This window comes from Pseudophryne corroboree, chromosome 1 (assembly GCF_028390025.1).
Source record: "Pseudophryne corroboree isolate aPseCor3 chromosome 1, aPseCor3.hap2, whole genome shotgun sequence".
Taxonomy (NCBI): domain Eukaryota; kingdom Metazoa; phylum Chordata; class Amphibia; order Anura; family Myobatrachidae; genus Pseudophryne; species Pseudophryne corroboree.
Genome location: NC_086444.1, coordinates 993,612,958 through 993,635,536, shown reverse-complemented (window position 1 = coordinate 993,635,536; position 22,579 = coordinate 993,612,958). Strand labels below are relative to the sequence as shown.

The 22,579-nt window shown below is 46.1% G+C and overlaps 1 protein-coding gene across 2 annotated transcripts in view; it reads left to right on the top strand.

Annotated features, from left to right (window-relative positions):
* LOC134921521 (uncharacterized) overlaps positions 1–22,359 on the top strand; it is a 68,374-nt gene extending 46,015 nt beyond the window's left edge. For both annotated transcript variants that reach the window (XM_063920600.1, XM_063920599.1), the window contains 5 exons: positions 3,686–3,756; positions 5,175–5,244; positions 11,924–12,015; positions 19,523–19,595; positions 21,946–22,359. In XM_063920600.1, coding sequence (XP_063776670.1) covers positions 3,686–3,756; positions 5,175–5,244; positions 11,924–12,015; positions 19,523–19,595; positions 21,946–22,085 — 446 coding nt within the window. In that variant the 3' untranslated portion in view covers positions 22,086–22,359. The remainder of the gene's footprint in view (positions 1–3,685; positions 3,757–5,174; positions 5,245–11,923; positions 12,016–19,522; positions 19,596–21,945) is intronic.
* The last annotated feature ends 220 nt before the right edge of the window (positions 22,360–22,579 follow it).

The window sequence follows — 22,579 nt, the reverse complement described above, 5'->3', positions numbered from 1 at the left end:
TAGGGAGGCATGGGTGAACCCTGACAAGGAATTCAAAAATCCTCAGAGATTATTATATTCTTTTCCTCTCCCCTGAGGACAGGAAGGTATGGGAAAATCCCCCGTCAGTAGATACTTCCATGTCCAGACTGTCACGAAAATTGGTACTGCCGGTGCCAGGGGCAATATCTCTGAAAGACCCAGCTGACTATAAAATTGAGACCACTCTCAAAGCAATATATACGGCAGCAGGCGAAGCACAACGTCCCATGATAGTTTGTGGTTGGATTTCAAGGGCAGTGGTCAAATGGTCTAATAATATTATTAATGGTTTTGACTCACTGCCCCAGGATGAGATCATTACGCTGCTGCAACATATACAGGATGCTGCAAACTTTATGAGCCAAGCTGTTAAAGAATTGTGTCAGATAAATGGCCGTACTACTGCTATGGCGGTTTCGGCCCAAAGGGCTCTGTGGTTGCGTCAATGGTCAGCGGTTGCTGATTCCAAAGAAGGGTGGAAAATCTTCCCTTTACAGGTGATGCTTTGTTTGGAGACGAGTTGAATAAATGGATTTCTCAGGCAACGGCGGGTAAGTCCACCTATCTGCCATCAGCTCCACCTCCTGCTAGACGCTCTTACTCAGGACCGTCCTTGCAGTCCTTTCGTGTGGCAAGATTCAGAGGCAGAGGCCGAGGGGCCTCCAATGCTCCTAGAGGATCTCGTTGTAATTCCTGAAAACCTGCAGCTTCCTTGGACTAAACCCCTGGAACCTCTACCACAAAGCCTTCCACGCACTGGCGTTTCTATAATGGGTGCAGTGTGTGCGGTGCACACGGGCCCCTGAGTCCAGAGGGGGCCCCCACCGCACACACTGGACCCATTTTTAAAATACTCACCCCTCCGAAGTCCAGCGCCGGCATCCGCAGCGCTATTAGAACTCAGTGAAAATGGCTCAGCGGCCATTTTCACGGAGTTCTGCGCATGTGCAGTAGAGAAGTCTCAGGGAAAATGGCCACCGTGCCATTTTCCCAGAGATCTGCGCATGCGCAGTAGAGTCTGAGCCCTCTAGTGCTCAGACTCTACAGCGCTCCGGGCAGAGAGGAGGGGGCCCGAACAGAGGAGGCTGAACATGGGCCTCCTCCTCTCTTAAAACGCCCCTGCTTCCGAGTGACAGTTGACCCCAACAACAGGGCGACTTTCCGGTAGGTGCTCGCCTTCAACACCGGCCACATGTGGGCAAAATCCTGCCGGGATCCTTGGGTGAGGGACCTCATTTCTCACGGATACCGGCTGGAATTTCAAACAGTTACTCCTCACAGATTTTTCAGGTTAAGCTTGCCAGCTTTACCAGCAACAAAAGTTTCCTTGCAAGAAGCCATTCAGAAACTTTTACTGACGGGAGTCGTGGTTACAGTACCTCCTCTGTTACACAACAGGGGGTTTTACTCCAGTCTTTTTGTCGTGCCAAAACCGAACGGTTCGTTATGGCCCATCTTGAATCTGAAGGTTTTGAACCCTTATCTGCGGGTTTTCAAATTCAAGATGGAATCCCTGCGGGCAGTGGAGGGGGAATTCCTTGTGTCCCCAAATGTCAAGGATGCTTACCTACACCTCCTCATCAGTCTTACCTCAGTTCACCATCTTGGACAGCCACTTCCAGTTTCAGGCCTTACCCTTTGGTCTCTACACAGTACCATGGGTCTTCACAAAGGTCATGGTGGAGATGATGCGCAAAATGGGTGTCAACATTGTCCCTTACTTGAACGATCTCCTGATAAAAGCAATGTCCAGGAAACGTCTGCTGCAAAGCATTGACCTGACATCTCGCCTGCTGACGAATCATGGGTGGATTCTGAATTTTCAGAAATCTCACTTGGAACCGTCCCAATGTCTGCAGTTCCTGAGAATGATACTGCATATGGTGTCTCAGAAGGTGTTCCTTCCTTGGGACAAGGTGTTAGCTCTCCAAGCTATGGTGTGCTCAGTACTCCGACCCCGCAAGGTTTCAATACATCTCTACATACGCTTGCTGGGCAAGATGGTGGCCGCTTGCGAAGCAGTCCAATACGGCAGGTTTCATGCCCGGCCATTTCAACTGGATTTGCTGGACAAATGGTCAGGGTCTCATCTGCACATGCATCAGCTTGTGACCTTATCTCCGAAGGTGTGGATTTCTCTGTTATGGTGGTTACAAGTTCCTCACCTGGTGGAAGGCCGGAGTTTCAGTACCCACTCGTGGACTCTACTGACGACGGATGCAATCCTTCGGGGTTGGGGGGCTGTGACTCAAGGAGCCCAGTTCCAGGGGAGGTGTTTAAGTCAGGAATCGGCACTACCAATAAGTGTCCGCAGATAGATCTACGCCGTTACTGTTCCAGAACAAGGGATCCACAGGCGGTAGCAGTGGACGCACCGACGTCTCCTTGGAATTACCAGTTGGTTTACCTGTTTCCTCCAATCCCGCTCATTCCAAGGGTTCTAAAAAGACTCAAAAGGGAAAAAGTGTTCAGGCAATTATAATTGCCCCAGATTGGCCTCGACGGACCTGGTACACAAACCTCCTGACCATGTCTCTGGAGGAACCCTGGCCTCTCCCGCTTCAAAAAGATCTTCTTCAGCAAGGGCCATTCGTCTATCCAGACTTATAGTGGCTACGTTTGATGGCTTAGAAGTTGAGAGAGAAATTCTAGCCAGAAAGGTCCTTCCCTCCAAGGTTATTTCCACTATGGTACAGGCCCGGAAGGCGGTTACGTCAAAACACTACCACCGTATCTGGAAGAAATATGTTTCTTGGTGTGAGGGTAGAAAGGTTTCTACCGTGGAATTTCGAATTGGTCGTTTTCTGCAAGTAGGTGTGGATATGGGCCTACGATTGGACTCCATCAAAGTTCAGATTTCGGCGCTCTCTATTTTCTTTCAGAAACAACTAGCGTTGTTGCCAGAGGAGCAGACTTTCCTGAAAGGTGTTCTTCATATGTAACCGCCTTTCATCCCTCCCATGGCTCCGTGGGATCTCAATGTGGTTTTGTCCTTTCTTCAGTCGAACTGGTTTGAACCTTTACAAAAGGTGGAATTGAAGCTTCTCACTCGGAAGACTGTCATGTTGCTGGCATTGGCATCTGCAAGGTGTGTCTCTGAGTTGAGGGCCTTATCCTGTAAGAGCCCGTACTTGATTTTTCATGAGGATAGAGCTGAACTCAGAACCCTATCTCAATTTTTGCCTAAGGTGGTTTTGGCTAATTTAATACCCCCCATAGTACCCAAGTGAGCAGTGGGGCAGCCAAAGGTTTGATGCTGTAGTTGGCGGTGAATATGATCAAGGTTTTAGTTAGGAAAAGCAAATAGAGGAAGATGGCCCTGCTCATGAGAGCTTACAATCTAAAGACAAAAGTTAGACGATTTAAAATATTTTGGAAATAGCATTGTGGCCAAACAAGGAAGATGAGACAGACCTAGCATTGCAGAAGAGGAAGCCCAGCTTGCCATCGGAAACAATGAAAGTATGGTAGTTGGGGGATAGAATGAGATGGAGTGCGTGGAGGAGGGGGGGCATCAACGAGGGACAGAGCAACCAGTTGAATTCAAATGATATATAGCTAGGAACATAGACATTAGAACTGTCACTTTATTATTTCATAACTTTTTACTGTGTTTTCATTTTCTTCATGTTGTTTTGCTTTAAATAAATATCAAATTTTACAGGTAACATCTATAAGAATTTTGCAGCTTCACATCAGCAATCCAAAGGGACACATAGTGAACAGCATAACCAGGTACAGTGTGATAAAGTAAATGCAACAGATCAGTCATTCAGTACCCTCTGTGTTTCGATACCCCAAAATTGATCTGTTCATGTTTGCTGCTGAGAATGATTTACAGTATAGTGTAATTAAAGGGCAGCCACAGTCGCATGGCATACAGCATAATGTAGAGCGGAAGGAGGGTTGGAAGCATCCATAGCCTAAAATCCTACATTTTTCTGCCATTTTGTGACCACATTGACGCTTGTTCGCTGATTGGCTCATGTTAAGAAATCGGGTTACTGCAGTAATGTCATTCTACCCCACAAATTAGATCTATAAAGGGAACACTAAGGTTAGGATGTATTTATATAACCTCTTGTCATTGTGTAGCTGGTATAAGGTACATGGTTAGACAGGGTACCTGCTCTCTAACGCATTCCTCTACCCTGGATAATTAGTCATTAAGGGACCAGTGCTCATACAGATTTTACAGAAAAGTTTTTCTTGTGTGGGCACAGATAATGTGACACTGGGGCTAATTCAGACCTGATCGGTGCTGTGCATGTTCGCACAGCAGCGATCAGGTCTGAACTGCGCATGCACCAGTGCCGCAGTGCGCCAGCGCATGCCAGACAGACGAAGGCTGTCTTTAGCTAGCGATTGCCTCTGCCTGATTGAGAGGCAGAGGCGGTCGCTGGGCGGGAGGGGGCAGGACGGCGGTGTTAAGACGCCGTTTCAGGGGCGCGGTACGGCCAACGCAGGCTAGGCCGGACTGTGCCGTGGGCGGGCTGCGGCGGCTGCATGACATCACAAGTAGCTGCTGCGACCCAGGCAGCGACGAGTAGCTCACGCCCAGCGCGCAGGAGATGCGCTGGCCAGGAGCTACTCCTGTAGTACAAAAGCATCGCCGCTGTGCGATGCTTTTGTACTTCTGCGACGGGGCAGGGACTGACATGCGGCACGGGCTAGCCCTGTGCTGGGCGTCCCCCCGCATATCAGTGTGCCTGATCATAGCTGTGCTAAATTTAGCACAGCTCCGATCAACTCTGAATGACCCCCATGGTGCTTGTGCAGTACAAATACAATATGTTGGGCACCATACTACCTCTGTTCCAAATTATGTTCTCTTTATAGACTCCTCCAGGCTCCAGCACATTACTTGGTTGCAAAATGATAAATGACAACCAAGAGCCTCCCGACACGCGCCCTTGAAAAGGGTGTGTGGTTTTGCGATCATGGGCTCCTCACGGGAGCCCTGCTGATGTCACTAGAGGGACGTGGCCTTGCAGGGGAAGCCACTAATATACTAATATTGTTTAAATAAATTCAGCTGCCTATAAGATACAGTTTCTCCTATAGAACATGTACAGTATATGTCTGAAAGTGTAATGCCATTGGCAAAGTAATGTAGAAAGTAACATTACATTGCATGCTGTCCATTTTCAAAGGTACACATATTCCGTGATGCAAATTCTAATATTGCAGCACAGGCTTGGCTCAGCCTTGCTAGTGATAAAGGTAAGAATAACTTCTTGTGCAACAAATGACATGAGTAAAATTTTTCATAATACACATTTGATTAAAAAGAATTAGAGATGTGCAGTTTGGTTTTCCTGAAATACGAACACACCAGAACTTAAGGGCCCTACACACTTGCCGATGTGTGTGGGCGATATAAACGATCTCGTTCAGTAATGAACGATAAATCGTTCATATCGCTCAGTGTGTATGCACCAATGATGCTCATGTTCGCAGTCATTCATCGTTGGTTTTCCCGCGTTCTACATACCAAGCCAATTTGGGCGATGGTCGTTAATCGTTTAAATGGTCCATCGTCCAAATCGGAAACATCGGCAAGTGTGTAGGGCCTACTAGAGTCTGAGTCCCAGTTTGGAATGCTTCAGGTTTGCAAGTTGAATCGAGTCCTGGCTCAGATCTATTGTCAGTTCGGAACTTGGATTTAAAAACCAAACTCGATTTTGGGTTGAATGTAAACAGTTCCAAATTACACGATTTTAGCTGTTTTTATTGTTGTTGGGTTTTTGTTTTTTTATTTAAATCAATGTTTATCGATGATTTTAAAGGAATACAAAACTGAACAAAAAAATGAATCCGAACCAAAATACTTGAGGGTGGTTTTGCAGAAAAAAAACAAAACATGGGGGTCTGCGCACATCTCTAATTTATAATATATATAGATATATAGCTTGGGCAATTGCGGCCGTGACTTGCTTGCCACTGCACTCAAGGGCGCATGCGTATATTTGCACCTGTGAGCCATATGCTTTACGAATATTCGCAGCTGGGTGCACCAAGTCACTTCCACGCGTGTACGCTGAGCCTGGCTACATCTGTATTTCTTTAACATAAATGATAATATATGCATCTCTCAAGAATATCCATAGTAAAAACATTTTAGAACTCTTTTAAAATGTGAGGGAGGGTAGTAGTAATGATGAGGATTCAGAGAGAGATATGAATGTGTTGGACTTGAGCATGGTAATTGTGTCCAAGTAAGGCAGTCACCAGTGGTACTACCTCATGTCCATGGTAAGCACATTATCATGCAATAACCAAGACAACATTTTTCAAGGCATCTATATGCTTTGTCACGCCAAAGTGTGTAGGGGTACGGACACTAACAATCCAGGTACCTCCCCTCTGTTATGTCATTTGCAGCAAGTTCATTCAAGTGGTTCCTCAAAAGAAGGAAAATCATGAATAGTAACAAGCAGTCCAGCATCAGCTACCAGCAAAATGATGGACCAGAACCATAACTGGGTGGGTGGGAAGGGAATGTGGCAATCCAAGCTGCGTCCTAGGATGCAACATCGGATCACTCAGTTACCAGCAGGCGGCTTGCAGCACCCATGACAAGCCGCCTGTTGTAGAAGCTAGGAAGCCTCCATCCTATGATGGAGATCCCCGGCCTCTTCCCTCCCCCTAAACGGCTGCAACACACCTCCATTTTCCCAAATTTACACTGTTGCCGCCCCCTCCCCGTCCGCCAGACGACAGCAGACTGTCAATCACTGACAGTCTGCTGCCGCTCTGCATCCTGTGTCACAGGACCTGTTCGCAAAGTACTGAAATTTGGTACATGGCGACAATGGGCGCAGCTCCAACTCAGGGGCGTAGCCAGAACTTTGTATGCCCCATAGCAACATTTTAAAGGGCCCCCCGTCCCAATGCTTCTAGAGAGACACTTCTCTGCAGCAGTTGTTAATTTTATGCCCTGTGATAGAGCCCTAGTTCATTTTCTGACCCATAGTAGAGCCTTATTTAATGTTATGCCCCATAGTAGTGCCCTAGTTTATTTATGAATCGCAGTAGTGCTTAAGTTCACCCTATGTCACATTTAAGAACTTCCAGTACCTATTATGCCGCACAGTACCCCCAATTCACATTATGATATATAGTGCCCCCCGTTCATATTGTGTCTCATTACAGTGCCCCGGTTTATATTATATAACATTCAAATGCTCTCCAGTTCATTTTATACCACATTACAATGATCAGGTCCAGGGGCATACCTAGATATATTGCAGGCCACAAGGAAAAAAGTTTGAAAGGATCCCTATGTACCACCCAGTGGTGAAAAATGTATATATTACATGTAACTGTGACAGGGAAGGTGGCCCCTCTCAGCTCTGGGCCCCATAGCAGCTGCACTGCCTGCACTTATGGTAGCTACACCCTTGCTCCAACCTCATCTGAATCAGGCCCATTATCCACAACCAGAAATGTACAACAGTATAGAGTAAAGGAAAAAGGCACACAGGCATGCACAGGTTACATGGGGTGTAGTACGGCTGACCGGCGGTCAGCTTACCGACGCCGGGATCCCGGCAGCATACCGACGCCGGGATCCCGGCGGGGAGGGGCGAGTGCAGCAAGCCCCTTGCGGGCTCGGTGGCGACCTGCGGTCGCCATGGGTTCTATTCCCACTCTATGGGTGTCGTGGACACCCACGAGTGGAAATAGTCCCTGTTGGTCGGCATGCCGACCATCGGGACAGTGACCCGTCGGGCTAGTGGAGGAAGTCATGTGACTGTCGGTCAGCTGACCGGCGGTCACATGAATACCACCCGTTACATGCTGTACAAAAATAAAAAACACTCTGTAGAGTAGAGAAGGTGAGGATGTCAGGATAAGTACAATAGTAAAGATAAAAGGAAAGAAGTTAATGTTAAGGATGATCTATATAACAATCAAGTGCTGATAAGAGAAAGAAGCAAATGAAGGGGAAGAGAGAGATGTACTGTAGTAAGAGGGGGAGGAAAGGAATAGGATATATATAACCTTTAGACTATAAGCTCTCATGAGCAGGGTCCTCTTCCCTCATGTGCTTCTCCTTCTCTCACTTATACCATCATCTCCTCCCCACTGAGTACAATGGCACCAAACCCTTGAATGTGGCCGCCCCGCTGTTATTTGAGTACTCGGGATCTTGTAGAGCTTCAACTTCAGTTTTGCTAAAAAAAGCAAAACTGCAAATGCTAGCACTCGCAAGCTAGGGGCCGCCCAGCACAGTGCAAGGCTGCCCAGCAAATGAAGGGCCGTCCCGCATTGTGTTCGCATTTATAAATGTGAATGCAACGTGGGCTACGCAATCATCGTGATTAACCGGTAGCCCCCTGCATACTCAGCCAGGCTGCGTATGCAGGCGCAACGGCTCCATCTTTCCAGTCACGCGACCACCCCAAAAACAGCCCGAACCTGCCGGTGTTTTCGCCACCTCACTCCCACAATGCCCTCGCCCCCCAGCGACGCTGTCAATCAAACTGTAACCGCATCCCCAAGGGATGTGATCACATTTTTTACACTGTGCATGTGCGTTCGCTATGCTGCGCATGCGCAGATGGCCAATGATCGCCCAATCTGCGTTTCTGAAGCATCGCGATTGCAGCTGAATAAGGTCCTATGACTGCTGATGCAGAAATGTCTATAAACCATGTCCACATCCTGCAATGTTCTGTACTGTAAGTTCATTCTGTTTCTGTACTATATATATATATATATATATATATATATATATAATCAGTATGTTGCACATTATATGCACATTATAGTGAGTAAACAAATATTAATTCCTGCGCCGATAGGGGTGGTATTCTAAATTCATGCCATACCTCCTACAAAACCGTGTATAAAATCAATAGTATTTATTGAGACATAAAATACACACTCATCAATGTTTAAATATCTCCCAGGAGTGGGACGATTAATAAATATATATCATAAAAATTGGCAACAAGTAAGTGGTCACACACTATTGAAAATAAAATGTTGCCCTCCTGATTATATAGAATAGTCTATTATAATATTCATACGTTCATAATAGCAGCAGTAAAGAGATCACCAATCTCCTGGTAATTCATAAATAATTAGAGCAAATATGTAAAGCAGAGTATAATGGCTCTTAATCAATGTATATGTTCATTATATATGAGTAGCTGTCACAGAAGGTACTTGTCTGCTTTATATCAGAGGTGCTCAATGATTCCATCATCTGGTGTAAATAGACAGTGTGTACTGTACTATGCAAATTTGCAGTAATGGAATAACATCCTCACCTATGTTAGCGGAGTCTCTCAGAGAAAGTCCAGCCAGTCATAACGCCATTTTGGTGAGGGCAATGAATACAACATAATAGGGTGTATTTACTAAGCCTTGGATGGAGATAAAGTGGACGGAGGTAAAGTTCCAGCCAATCAGCTCCTAACTGTCATGTCACAAGCAGGTTTTAATTAAAAATGACAGGAGCTGGTTGGTTAGTACTTTATCTCTGTCCACTTTACCTCCATCCAAGGCTTAGTAAATAGAACCCTATATCTGTTGATAGAACTCCACGGTATAATTGAACATGCTGTGACTTGCAAAGGGATAAGGTGTATCTCACCGCAGACAGCACTGATAGAGTGGGGAGCTCTGTCCATCAGATTAGCCTGTAGACAGCCAAGTGGAAGCCACAGAGTTATCGCTAAACTATAAATTGGAGGGTTCTGCGCACTGAGTGTCTTTATTCTATAGCTAGCCGGGTGTGCTGCTCCCATCTATACGTAAATGGAGAAGCTTAGTGGATATACCACAATAGAACTGCGCTCAACCCCTAAGGTGTGTGTGTTTAGCTAACGAATGCACATCAAATGTAATAAAGGATAATGTATGAACAGACCCAAATATGAGTTTGCACTTGGATATAGAAATCACAAAAACAACAATATGATGCGAATTAATTGTTGTGAGCCACTGTATTTATTGTATACTGGCCAATCTAAAGGTGTGCGGTTAATGCCCAGGGTGGGCGATATTGTCTCTTATAAAGTACATGCAGGTTATAATACAGACTGCGGCGTCCCGCACATCTGCTGTTGAAAAGTCTTTAGGAAAAAAATAATATTAATAACAAATACTGGTGTTGGTAAAAAATCTTTAAAACCTAAAGATTTTTTTACCAACACCAGCATTTGTTATTAATATTGGGGGTAATTCCAAGTTGATCGCAGCAGTATTTTTGATAGCAATTGGGCAAAACCATGTGCACTGCAGGGGAGGCAGATATAACATGTGCAGAGAGAGTTAGATTTGGGTGGGTTATTTTGTTTCTGTGCAGGGTAAATACTGGCTGCTTTATTTTTACACTGCAAATTAGATTGCAGACTGAACACACACCACCCAAATCAAACTCTCTCTGCACATGTTATATCTGCCTCCCCTGCAGTGCACATGGTTTTGCCCAATTGCTAACAAAAATCCTGCTGCGATCAACTTGGAATTACCCCCATTTTTTTTTTCCTAAAGACTTTTCAACAGCAGATGTGCGGGACGCCGCAGTCTGTATTATAACCTGCATGAACTTTATAAGAGACAATATCGCCCACCCTGGGCATTAACCGCACACCTTTAGATTGGCCAGTATACAATAAATACAGTGGCTCACAACAATTAATTCGCATCATATTGTTGTTTTTGTGATTTCTATATCCAAGTGCAAACCCATATTTGGGTCTGTTCATACATTATCCTTTATTACATCTGATGTGCATTCGTTAGCTAAACACACACACCTTAGGGGTTGAGCGCAGTTCCATTGTGGTATATCCACTAAGCTTCTCCATTATTGCTAAACTAAGCTGAGCGGGCAGGCAGGCACTAGAGAGCGCTGGCTAAGTACTCCATTTAACGTGGCCACAAACTTCAGACAATGGGGCAGATGTACTTAGCCCTCATATAGAGATAAAGGGGTCTACTTACTAAGCCTAGGACAGAGATAACGCCTAACTGTCATTTAACAAACACAGCCTGTGACATGACAAGCTGATTGGCTGGTACTTTATCTCTCTACACTTTATCACATTTCAAAGCTTAGTACATCTGCCCCAATGACTGCCGTACCTTTAACCAATTTCTCGGCACACAGGGCAGCTTTGACACATGGCAGCTTCTTCATTGGAGAAATGCATTGAAGGTACAGCAGTTACATATCGGGTGTAGTATGTTGTGCCGGCGGCCGGGCTCCCGGCAGCCAGCATACCAGCGCCGGAATCCCGACCGCCGGCATCCCGACAGCTGGGCGAGCGCAAATGAGCCCATTGCGGGCTCGCTGTGCTCGCCACGCTGCGGGTACGGTGGCGCGCTACGCTATCTATTCTCCCTCCAGGGATGTCGTGGACCCCCAAGAGGGAATACAGCTGTCGGTATGCCGACGGTCAGGATTCCAGCGCCGGTATGCTGGTCGTCGGGAGCCCGGCTGCCGGCAAACTGAAGACCACCCTACATATCTGATCTGCTTTTAACACTCAAACAATGTATTCCTAGGAAAAAAATTACTGAAGCATTTTTAGTGGCACCCTATCATGCAGTTACTATAATTTATTTAAAATACTTTATGCAAATGCCAGAAGGGTTGATGGCCTGATGGTCCAGTTCAGCCTAAAAGTCTATCAGAGCACCTTCACCTCCCAGTGCTCTGCTCGGCTGCCCAGCCTACAAAGAGGCAGGGCATTCCGTGAGACCTGGTCCCCGTGACTTGTGGCAAGCCCCTTTGAGATGTGGCTACACACCCTTGTCATTCACAGTAGAGTACCATGGCTGTCCCTGGCTACATTATATATTGTTTATTTATTTTCCTAATAGATTTTAATTTAAATATGTTTTACTAAATGTTTCTCTGTCACTTTGGTCAACAATACAGACCGTGAAGCTGTAAAAAACATGATCAGGTTTGTAAGTGAGAAACCAGCGAAGAAGGTGAATATGTACAGAAAAAAGAACACCCTCTACCAGGTAAATATTTATTACCTCATAGATCCAATCTGTATCTTCTCTAAACCTCTTCTGCAGAATCAGTAATGTGCTCTAAACTAAATTGTAGACTAGCCCAGGGTTGGATTGACTCACTGGGACACAGGGGAAATCCCCAGTGGGCTCTCTGCCGGAGGGTCCCATTCCTTCCTCTAATTTTAGTTTCCAGACAGTGCATTCAAATTATACATTGTTACACTAATAGAGGGTCAGAGACTTGGGGGTGTATTCAGTACCTCAGTCGGTATTCAATGCCGGGCCAAACCTGACAGGTTTGGCCTGATCCCGACAATGGCCATCCGACTCTTTAAAGTCGGATTAACATTGTCGGAAACGGGGCTAAAACCTGCCGGGTTTGGCTGCCATTCCGACAATACACGCGGATACCACCGTTCCGTGTGCATTCCGACAGCTTTCTGACAAGTCGGGAATTCACGACATGTCGGAAAAAACGCCCTCCCATTGAATAGGTCGTAACCCCTTCCAATCTAAACCTGTCCGAAGCTGCCATCTTTCCGACAAGACGGCAGCTTCCAACAATTATTGAATACACCCAATGGTCTATAATGGCTGTTCAAGTATCTGTGCAGACTGGTCTCACTCTGTGGTAACTGGCCACACCCCATAAGCATGGGCCCCTACCACTACATTCCCCCAGAGGGCCCCTTATGCCCTAGTCCAACACTGGTCTAGCCTATATAGTGTAAATTAGAATGTCACTCACTTACTAGTTTTGTGTATCATACCTATTAAAGTATATTACTTTTAGATGTTAAGTTCTGCTGTAAAAGCAATAAAATGATGTTTGTTATGATCACATAGGGTCCAATAATATATTTATATTTCCTTATAATGCATATGATTTGTATTACAGCAAAGTACAAAAAAAATAAGATTTTACTTACCGATAAATCTATTTCTCGGAGTCCGTAGTGGATGCTGGGGTTCCTGAAAGGACCATGGGGAATAGCGGCTCCGCAGGAGACAGGGCACAAAAAGTAAAGCTTTTTCCGATCAGGTGGTGTGCACTGGCTCCTCCCCCTATGACCCTCCTCCAGACTCCAGTTAGGTACTGTGCACGGACGAGCGTACACAATAAGGGAGGATTTTGAATCCCGGGTAAGACTCATACCAGCCACACCAATCACACCGTACAACTTGTGATCTAAACCCAGTTAACAGTATGATAACAGCGGAGCCTCTGAAAGATGGCTTCCTTCAACAATAACCCGAATTAGTTAACAATAACTATGTACAATTTATGCAGATAATCCGCACTTGGGATGGGCGCCCAGCATCCACTACGGACTCCGAGAAATAGATTTATCGGTAAGTAAAATCTTATTTTCTCTATCGTCCTAGTGGATGCTGGGGTTCCTGAAAGGACCATGGGGATTATACCAAAGCTCCCAAACGGGCGGGAGAGTGCGGATGACTCTGCAGCACCGAATGAGAGAACTCCAGGTCCTCCTTAGCCAGAGTATCAAATTTGTAAAATTTTACAAACGTGTTCTCCCCTGACCACGTAGCTGCTCGGCAAAGTTGTAATGCCGAGACCCCTCGGGCAGCCGCCCAAGATGAGCCCACCTTCCTTGTGGAGTGGGCCTTTACAGATTTAGGCTGTGGCAGGCCTGCCACAGAATGTGCAAGTTGGATTGTGCTACAGATCCAACGAGCAATCGTCTGCTTAGACGCCGGAGCACCCATCTTGTTGGGTGCATACAATATAAACAACGAGTCAGATTTTCTGACTCCAGCTGTCCTTGCAATATATATTTTTAATGCTCTGACAACGTCCAGTAACTTGGAGTCCTCCAAGTCACTTGTAGCCGCAGGCACTACAATAGGCTGGTTCAGATGAAATGCTGACACCACCTTAGGGAGAAAATGCGGACGAGTCCGCAGTTCTGCCCTGTCCGAATGGAAAATCAGATATGGGCTTTTGTAAGATAAAGCTGCCAATTCTGACACTCTCCTGGCAGAAGCCAGGGCTAGAAGCATGGTCACTTTCCATGTGAGATATTTCAAATCCACCTTTTTTAGTGGTTCAAACCAATGAGATTTTAGGAAATCCAAAACCACATTGAGATCCCACGGTGCCACTGGAGGCACCACAGGAGGCTGTATATGCAGCACTCCCTTAACAAAGGTCTGGACTTCAGGGACTGAAGCCAATTCTTTTTGAAAGAAAATCGACAGGGCCGAAATTTGAACCTTAATAGATCCCAATTTGAGACCCATTGACAATCCTGATTGCAGGAAATGTAGGAATCGACCCAGTTGAAATTCCTCCGTCGGAGCACTCCGATCTTCGCACCACGCAACATATTTTCGCCAAATTCGGTGATAATGTTGCACGGTTACTTCCTTCCTTGCTTTAATCAAAGTAGGAATGACTTCTTCCGGCATGCCTTTTTCCTTTAGGATCCGGCGTTCAACCGCCATGCCGTCAAACGCAGCCGCGGTAAGTCTTGAAACAGACAGGGACCCTGCTGAAGCAAGTCCCTCCTTAGAGGTAGAGGCCACGGATCTTCCGTGATCATCTCTTGAAGTTCCGGGTACCAAGTCCTTCTTGGCCAATCCGGAACCACTAGTATCGTTCTTACGCCTCTTTGCCGTATAATTCTCAATACTTTTGGTATGAGAGGCAGAGGAGGAAACACATACACCGACTGGTACACCCAAGGCGTTACCAGCGCGTCCACAGCTATTGCCTGCGGATCTCTTGACCTGGCGCAATACCTGTCCAGTTTTTTGTTGAGGCGAGACGCCATCATGTCCACCATTGGTCTTTCCCAACGGGTTACCAGCATGTGGAAGACTTCTGGATGAAGTCCCCACTCTCCCGGGTGAAGATCGTGTCTGCTGAGGAAGTCTGCTTCCCAGTTGTCCACTCCCGGGATGAACACTGCTGACAGTGCTATCACATGATTCTCTGCCCAGCGAAGAATCCTTGCAGCTTCTGCCATTGCACTCCTGCTTCTTGTGCCGCCCTGTCTGTTCACATGGGCGACTGCCGTGATGTTGTCCGACTGGATCAACACCGGTTTTCCCTGAAGCAGAGGTTCTGCCTGGCTTAGAGCATTGTATATTGCTCTTAGTTCCAGAATGTTTATGTGAAGAGACGTTTCCAGGCTCGTCCATACTCCCTGGAAGTTTCTTCCTTGTGTGACTGCTCCCCAGCCTCTCAGGCTGGCGTCCGTGGTCACCAGGATCCAATCCTGTATGCCGAATCTGCGGCCCTCCAATAGATGAGCACTCTGCAACCACCACAGAAGAGACACCCTTGTCCTTGGAGACAGGGTTATCCGCAGGTGCATCTGAAGATGCGACCCTGACCATTTGTTCAACAGATCCCTTTGGAAAATTCTTGCGTGGAATCTGCCGAATGGAATTGCTTCGTAAGAAGCCACCATTTTTCCCAGGACTCTTGTGCATTGATGTACAGACACCTTTCCTGGTTTTAGGAGGTTCCTGACAAGCTCGGATAACTCCTTGGCTTTTTCCTCCGGGAGAAAAACCTTTTTCTGAACCGTGTCCAGAATCATCCCTAGGAACAGCAGACGAGTTGTCGGCATTAACTGGGATTTTGGAATATTCAGAATCCACCCGTGCTGTTTTAGCACTTCCTGAGACAGTGCTAATCCCATCTCTAGCTGTTCTCTGGACCTCGCCCTTATTAGGAGATCGTCCAAGTATGGGATAATTAATACGCCTTTTCTTCGAAGAAGAATCATCATTTCGGCCATTACCTTTGTAAAGATCCGAGGTGCCGTGGACAATCCGAACGGCAGCGTCTGAAACTGATAGTGACAGTTTTGTACAACGAACCTGAGGTACCCCTGGTGTGAGGGGTAAATTGGAACGTGGAGATACGCATCCTTGATGTCCAAGGATACCATAAAGTCCCCCTCTTCCAGGTTCGCTATCACTGCTCTGAGTGACTCCATTTTGAACTTGAACTTCTTTATGTACAGGTTCAAGGACTTCAGATTTAGAATAGGCCTTACCGAGCCATCCGGCTTCGGTACCACAAAAAGAGTGGAATAATACCCCTTCCCTTGTTGCAGAAGAGGTACCTTGACTATCACCTGCTGAGAGTACAGCTTGTGAATGGCTTCCAACACCAACTCCCTTTCGGAGGGGGACGTTGGTAAAGCAGACTTCAGGAAACGGCGAGGTGGATCTGTCTCTAATTCCAACCTGTATCCCTGAGATATTATCTGCCGGATCCAGGGATCTACTTGCGAGTGAGCCCACTGCGCGCTGTAATTTTTGAGACGACCCCCCACGGTCCCCGAGTCCGCTTGAGAAGCCCCAGCGTCATGCTGAGGCTTTTGTAGAAGCCGGGGAGGGCTTCTGATCCTGGGAAGGAGCTGCGTGTTGCTGTCTCTTCCCTCGACCTTTGCCTCGTGGCAGATATGAATAGCCCTTTGCTCTCTTATTTTTAAAGGAACGAAAGGGCTGCGGTTGAAAAGTCGGTGCCTTTTTCTGTTGGGGAGTGACTTGAGGTAGAAAGGTGGATTTCCCGGCTGTAGCCGTGGCCACCAAATCTGATAGACCGACTCCAAATAACTCCTCCCCTTTATACGGCAAAACTTCCATATGCCGTTTTGAATCCGCATCGCCTGTCCACTGTCGCGTCCATAAAGCTCTTCTGGCCGAAATGGACATAGCACTTACCCGTGATGCCAGTGTGCATATATCCCTCTGTGCATCACGCATATAAAGAAATGCATCCTTTATTTGTTCTAACGACAGTAAAATATTGTCCCTGTCCAGGGTATCAATATTTTCAATCAGGGATTCTGACCAAACTACCCCCGCACTGCCCATCCAGGCAGTCGCTACAGCTGGTCGTAGTATAACACCTGCATGTGTGTATATACTTTTTTGGATATTTTCCATCCTCCTATCTGATGGATCTTTAAGTGCGGCCGTCTCAGGAGAGGGTAACGCCACTTGTTTAGATAAGCGTGTTAGCGCCTTGTCCACCCTAGGAGGTGTTTCCCAGCGCTCCCTAACCTCTGGCGGGAAAGGGTATAATGCCAATAATTTCTTTGAAATTATCAGCTTTTTATCAGGGGCAACCCACGCTTCATTACACACGTCATTTAGTTCTTCTGATTCAGGAAAAACTATAGGTAGTTTTTTCATACCCCACATAATACCCTGTTTAGTGGTACCTGTAGTATCAGCTAAATGTAACGCCTCCTTCATTGCCAAAATCATATAACGTGTGGCCCTACTGGAAAATACGGTTGATTCGTCACCGTCACCACTGGAGTCATCGCCTGTGTCTGGGTCTGTGTCGACCGACTGAGGCAAAGGGCGTTTCACAGCCCCTGACGGTGTTTGAGTCGCCTGGACAGGCACTAATTGATTGTCCGGCCGTCTCATGTCGTCAAACGACTGCTTTAGCGTGTTGACACTATCCCGTAGTTCCATAAATAAAGGCATCCATTCTGGTGTCGACTCCCTAGGGGGTGACATCCTCATATTTGGCAATTGCTCCGCCTCCACACCAATATCGTCCTCATACATGTCGACACACACGTACCGACACACAGCAGACACACAGGGAATGCTCCTAACGAAGACAGGACCCACTAGCCCTTTGGGGAGACAGAGGGAGAGTTTGCCAGCACACACCAAAAGCGCTATATATATATCAGGGATAGCCTTATAATAAGTGCTCCCTTATAGCTGCTTTGTTATATCAAAATATCGCCATAAATGTGCCCCCCCCCTCTCTGTTTTACCCTGTTTCTGTAGTGCAGTGCAGGGGAGAGACTTGGGAGCCGTCCTGACCAGCGGAGCTGTGAGAGGAAATGGCGCCGTGTGCTGAGGAGATAGGCCCCGCCCCTTTTCCGGCGGGCTCGTCTCCCGCTATTTAGAAAAATTAGGCAGGGGTTAAATATCTCCATATAGCCTCTAGGGCTATATGTGAGGTATTTTTAGCCTTTATAGGTACTCATTTGCCTCCCAGGGCGCCCCCCTCCCAGCGCCCTGCACCCTCAGTGACTGCCGTGTGAAGTGTGCTGAGAGGAAAATGGCGCACAGCTGCAGTGCTGTGCGCTACCTTTAGAAGACTGCAGGAGTCTTCAGCCGCCGATTCTGGACCTCTTCTGATTTCAGCATCTGCAAGGGGGCCGGCGGCGTGGCTCCGGTGACCATCCAGGCTGTACCTGTGATCGTCCCTCTGGAGCTTGATGTCCAGTAGCCAAGAAACCAATCCATCCTGCACGCAGGTGAGTTGACTCCTTCTCCCCTCAGTCCCTCGCTGCAGTGATCCTGTTGCCAGCAGGAATCACTGTAAAATAAAAAACCTAGCTAAACTTTCTCTAAGCAGCTCTTTAGGAGAGCCACCTAGATTGCACCCTTCTCGGCCGGGCACAAAAATCTAACTGGAGTCTGGAGGAGGGTCATAGGGGGAGGAGCCAGTGCACACCACCTGATCGGAAAAAGCTTTACTTTTTGTGCCCTGTCTCCTGCGGAGCCGCTATTCCCCATGGTCCTTTCAGGAACCCCAGCATCCACTAGGACGATAGAGAAATAGATAATGTATCATTTGTGTATAGGATAAATGAGAATTTCAACTATATTTTGGTGAGCAAACAGACTCATAATATATTGCAAAGTGTTTCAAGTTGGCAGAAGAACATTGGTGCACTGGGAATACTCATCAATTCCTGAGGCTTTCTGTCTGGCTTGAAACCAATACGGTGGACAATGTGGAACCTTCCGTGACGTTCCTGAACTCTGCTAGGTGCCTCCTGGCCTTTTACATAGATTTATGCAATGCCGATATTTACTGATTTGAGCGACTGACCATTTGAGGTCGGTTACGGGGAATGGCAGAAAAAACGCTGGCGTGTCGCAACCATTGTGTAGCCTGGCTCAGCCTACAAATGCATTCTCGTACGCAGAAAACATGGCACCAATGTCTCATTTCCTACAGCCATTCTGCATTACCATAGGGTTAGTCAGATGGATCTGTGAGCACCGCTGCATGTTTGTATGCAGATGCTGATATTTGTGAGGCCACCAGAGGGTGTTTGAATCTATATCCAGGTGGCTATAGCAGTAGCATACGTTCGCACATCCGCTGTGTATGGGACCGCAGCTGGAAATGCATTAGCGTTCATCTCTGAATCAGGCCCTCTGTCCAATGAGGTCTTCTACATGGTGTCTGTGTCCATTGACTTCAGCAGACTGTTTAATATTGCTAAAGGCTATGGATGTCCTGTTTCACGATCTCTTCCACCTCTAGCGGTGCAAGTAATGTTTACATCATGCCGCTGGCATTTTGATCACTAAGAATGTGGCATTTCCCAAATTTAGTATGGGCAATGTGTTACAGATCAGACCCTCAACTTATTAAGATAACAATGAAAGCGTTATGACACTAGATATCATATAGCAAGGGCAAATATGTAATCAAATGTCATGCAGTTGCCATATTGACATTTTCTCTTTCTAACAACAGGCATTTACACACCATGTGAAACCTGAATTCATTGCATCAGCTCAACAATGGCTAATGGGGGCTGGAACAGTAGGTAAATAACATTATTACAATACACACGTGATGTTAATCTATTTTCTGTATATAAAACTGAAGAGTGATAAAAATTATGTCATCACATTGTAATGTAATGAGTTGGTCTGAAATCTGAACTCCTCCCACCTGTTACTTCCAGAGACTTCCAGCATAATAAATATCCAGAGGGGGATTAGGATGGAAAACCAGCCCGGGAAATTTATGGAAGCAGCCCTAATGGGTGTGGACTGATGAGGGGGTGGGGTCTTTTGAGGAGGGGAAGGATCGCTCCTCATAGGGCCTGATTGTACACAGTTGTAGCCTTCCTTTTTGTCTTTTGCTGCAGTTGTGTCTGAGACCAGGGGCGGATTGGGAACTAAAAGTGGCCCAATATGGGTGGCACAATAGGTATAAGATGCCGTGTAGCCATGGTAGCATCACTGGATAGCAGATTTGCCGTACTGCAGAGATGGAATAACAGAATGAATAGGGACAATGTAGTGTAATGAGTGCAGTGGGCTGTCTGTCATGTGGGGAGTGGGTCCACATGACAACACACATCAGCCTACCAGGAATCTTCCTGGTGAGCCCTATCGCCAGTCTGCCCCTACACACATCTACAGTCTCCAAACATTTCTGTTATTTCCATACTTACTCATCACATACCACCTCATAATGAATGCACAGGCACTCCTGATAATCAATAACATTCATAACTATCTAATTACATCCTCTCTGTACAGTACACATAACATCGCATATCTTGTCTTTCTTTACTCTCACACTCTCCTGACCCTTGGCCAACATTGCGGGGTATCATCAGTTTCTTATATAGCACTGCATATTACGTTGAGCTTTACAATTAGAACAACAGTAATAGAACAAAACTGGGCAAAAACAGACAGACATAGTGGTAGGAAGGCCCTGCTCGCAAGCTTACAATCTATAGGGAAATAGGCATTGATACACAAGGATAGATGATACCTATTGCATAATGGTCCACCAGATTGCTAGGTTCTTAATGGGTTGCATGATATGATCACCCTGCAATGGTGGTCATTCCGAGTTGTTCGCTCGCAAGCTGCTTTTAGCAGCTTTGCACACGCTAAGCCGCCGCCTACTGGGAGTGAATCTTAGCTTATCAAATTTGCGAACGAAAGATTCGCAATATTGCGAAAAGACTTCTCTGTGCAGTTTCTGAGTAGCTCGAGACTTACTCTTCCAGTGCGATCAGTTCAGTGCTTGTCGTTCCTGGTTTGACGTCACAAACACACCCAGCGTTCGCCCAGACACTCCTCCGTTTCTCCAGCCACTCCCGCGTTTTTCCCAGAAACGGTAGCGTTTTTTCACACACTCCCATAAAACGGCCAGTTTCCGCCAAGAAACACCCACTTCCTGTCAATCACACACAGAACGAAGAAAAAACCTCGTAATGCCGTGAGTAAAATACCAATCTCCATAGCAAATTTACTTGGCGCAGTCGCAGTGCGAACATTGCGCATGCGCAATTAGCGGAAAATCGCTGCGATGCGAAGAAAATTACCGAGAGAACAACTCGGAATGAGGGCCTGTGTTGGAAGACAAAATGTGAGGTTATGTGCAGTGTACAGAGAGGATGTAATTAGAAAGAGAAGCAATCTTAAAGATGACATCTGACACATTTCTATCTATTATAATTAATAAAATGAAAATTGTTTAGTGCAACGGAATATGCTGGTACTATATAAATAACATTGATGATGATGATGATGATGATGATAATGATAATAATTATTATAATCTTCTTAAAACATAAATTATATGACATGCATCATATTCCTGGTGTTTTTTAATCAAAGAATCATGCATTAAAATGATGTGATTATTCCTTTCTTCCCTGCCTTACACTGGATCAGTAAGGGGCAGTGTACAAGGATGGGTGAGGGAATGTGATATATACAATGCTACTAATTGTTACGCTGGTGCTATCCAATGTGGATTGCCCTGTACATGTGTCCCCGAAGTTGGACTGAACTTCTGCATAAGTCCACATAAAAACTTGAAAATATTAGCTACAATTGTGCTGTAGCTGGTACACAATCTATTAGTGTTGGTATGTAGGCTAACAATACAAAACACTAGAACACAGAAAGCTCTTTGGTGGACGGGAATAAGAAATAAAGCTCTCGCCTCCATTCCCATAGTTTGAAGTCTGTCAGCAGCATCTGGAAATCAGGGCAAGATTACAGCATGTTTCCCTTATGTGAATTGCGTTGATATAACTTTTAACGGTGCTATTACTGTATGTCTTGCTGCTTCTAGTTTAATAGGCCCATTCAAATCTAGCACCAGAGTTATTATGGCACCAATAACAAAACTCTTTGTTTCAGAAACTGCAGCTGTGGAAAGACTGCTACAGACTTTGTCCACAGCCCCACAAACACCGACTCTGAAATCTGGACCCTCGCCCACCTGTGGACAACACAGAGCAGAGTACGTCATCCACCCAGAATGGAAGACCGAGCACTAAATCACTTGTTAAACTGTATGATTCTGTGGGGATCTGTCCGCTCTGCACATGTAGGTAGTAGTCAAAATAAATGGAAACACCATGGTAAATGAGGCACATTAAGTATATTCAAAGTAAAGGGTTCCACACAGGTCTTGCTCATGTGCTAGTTATCAAATAACATTCTTCCATGGTCTGAGTCATGCATATCAATGCTGGGCTGTGTTGTTTGTATTTAAAGCTAGTATAGGTGCAAGAGAAGGCTTCAGTGGGCTTAGGTGGACATGTACTAAGCAGTGATAAAAGTGGAGAAGGGAGCCAGTGGAGAAGTTGCCCATGGTAACCAATCAGCATTGACGTAACATTTATAATTTGCATACTATAAATTTATACAGAGCAACTGATTGGTTGCCAAGGGCAACTTCTCCACTGGCTCCCTTCTCCACTTTTATCACTGCTTAGTAAATGACCCCCTTAGTGAGAGACTGTTGTGGTGCATTTGGCAGAAACCAATA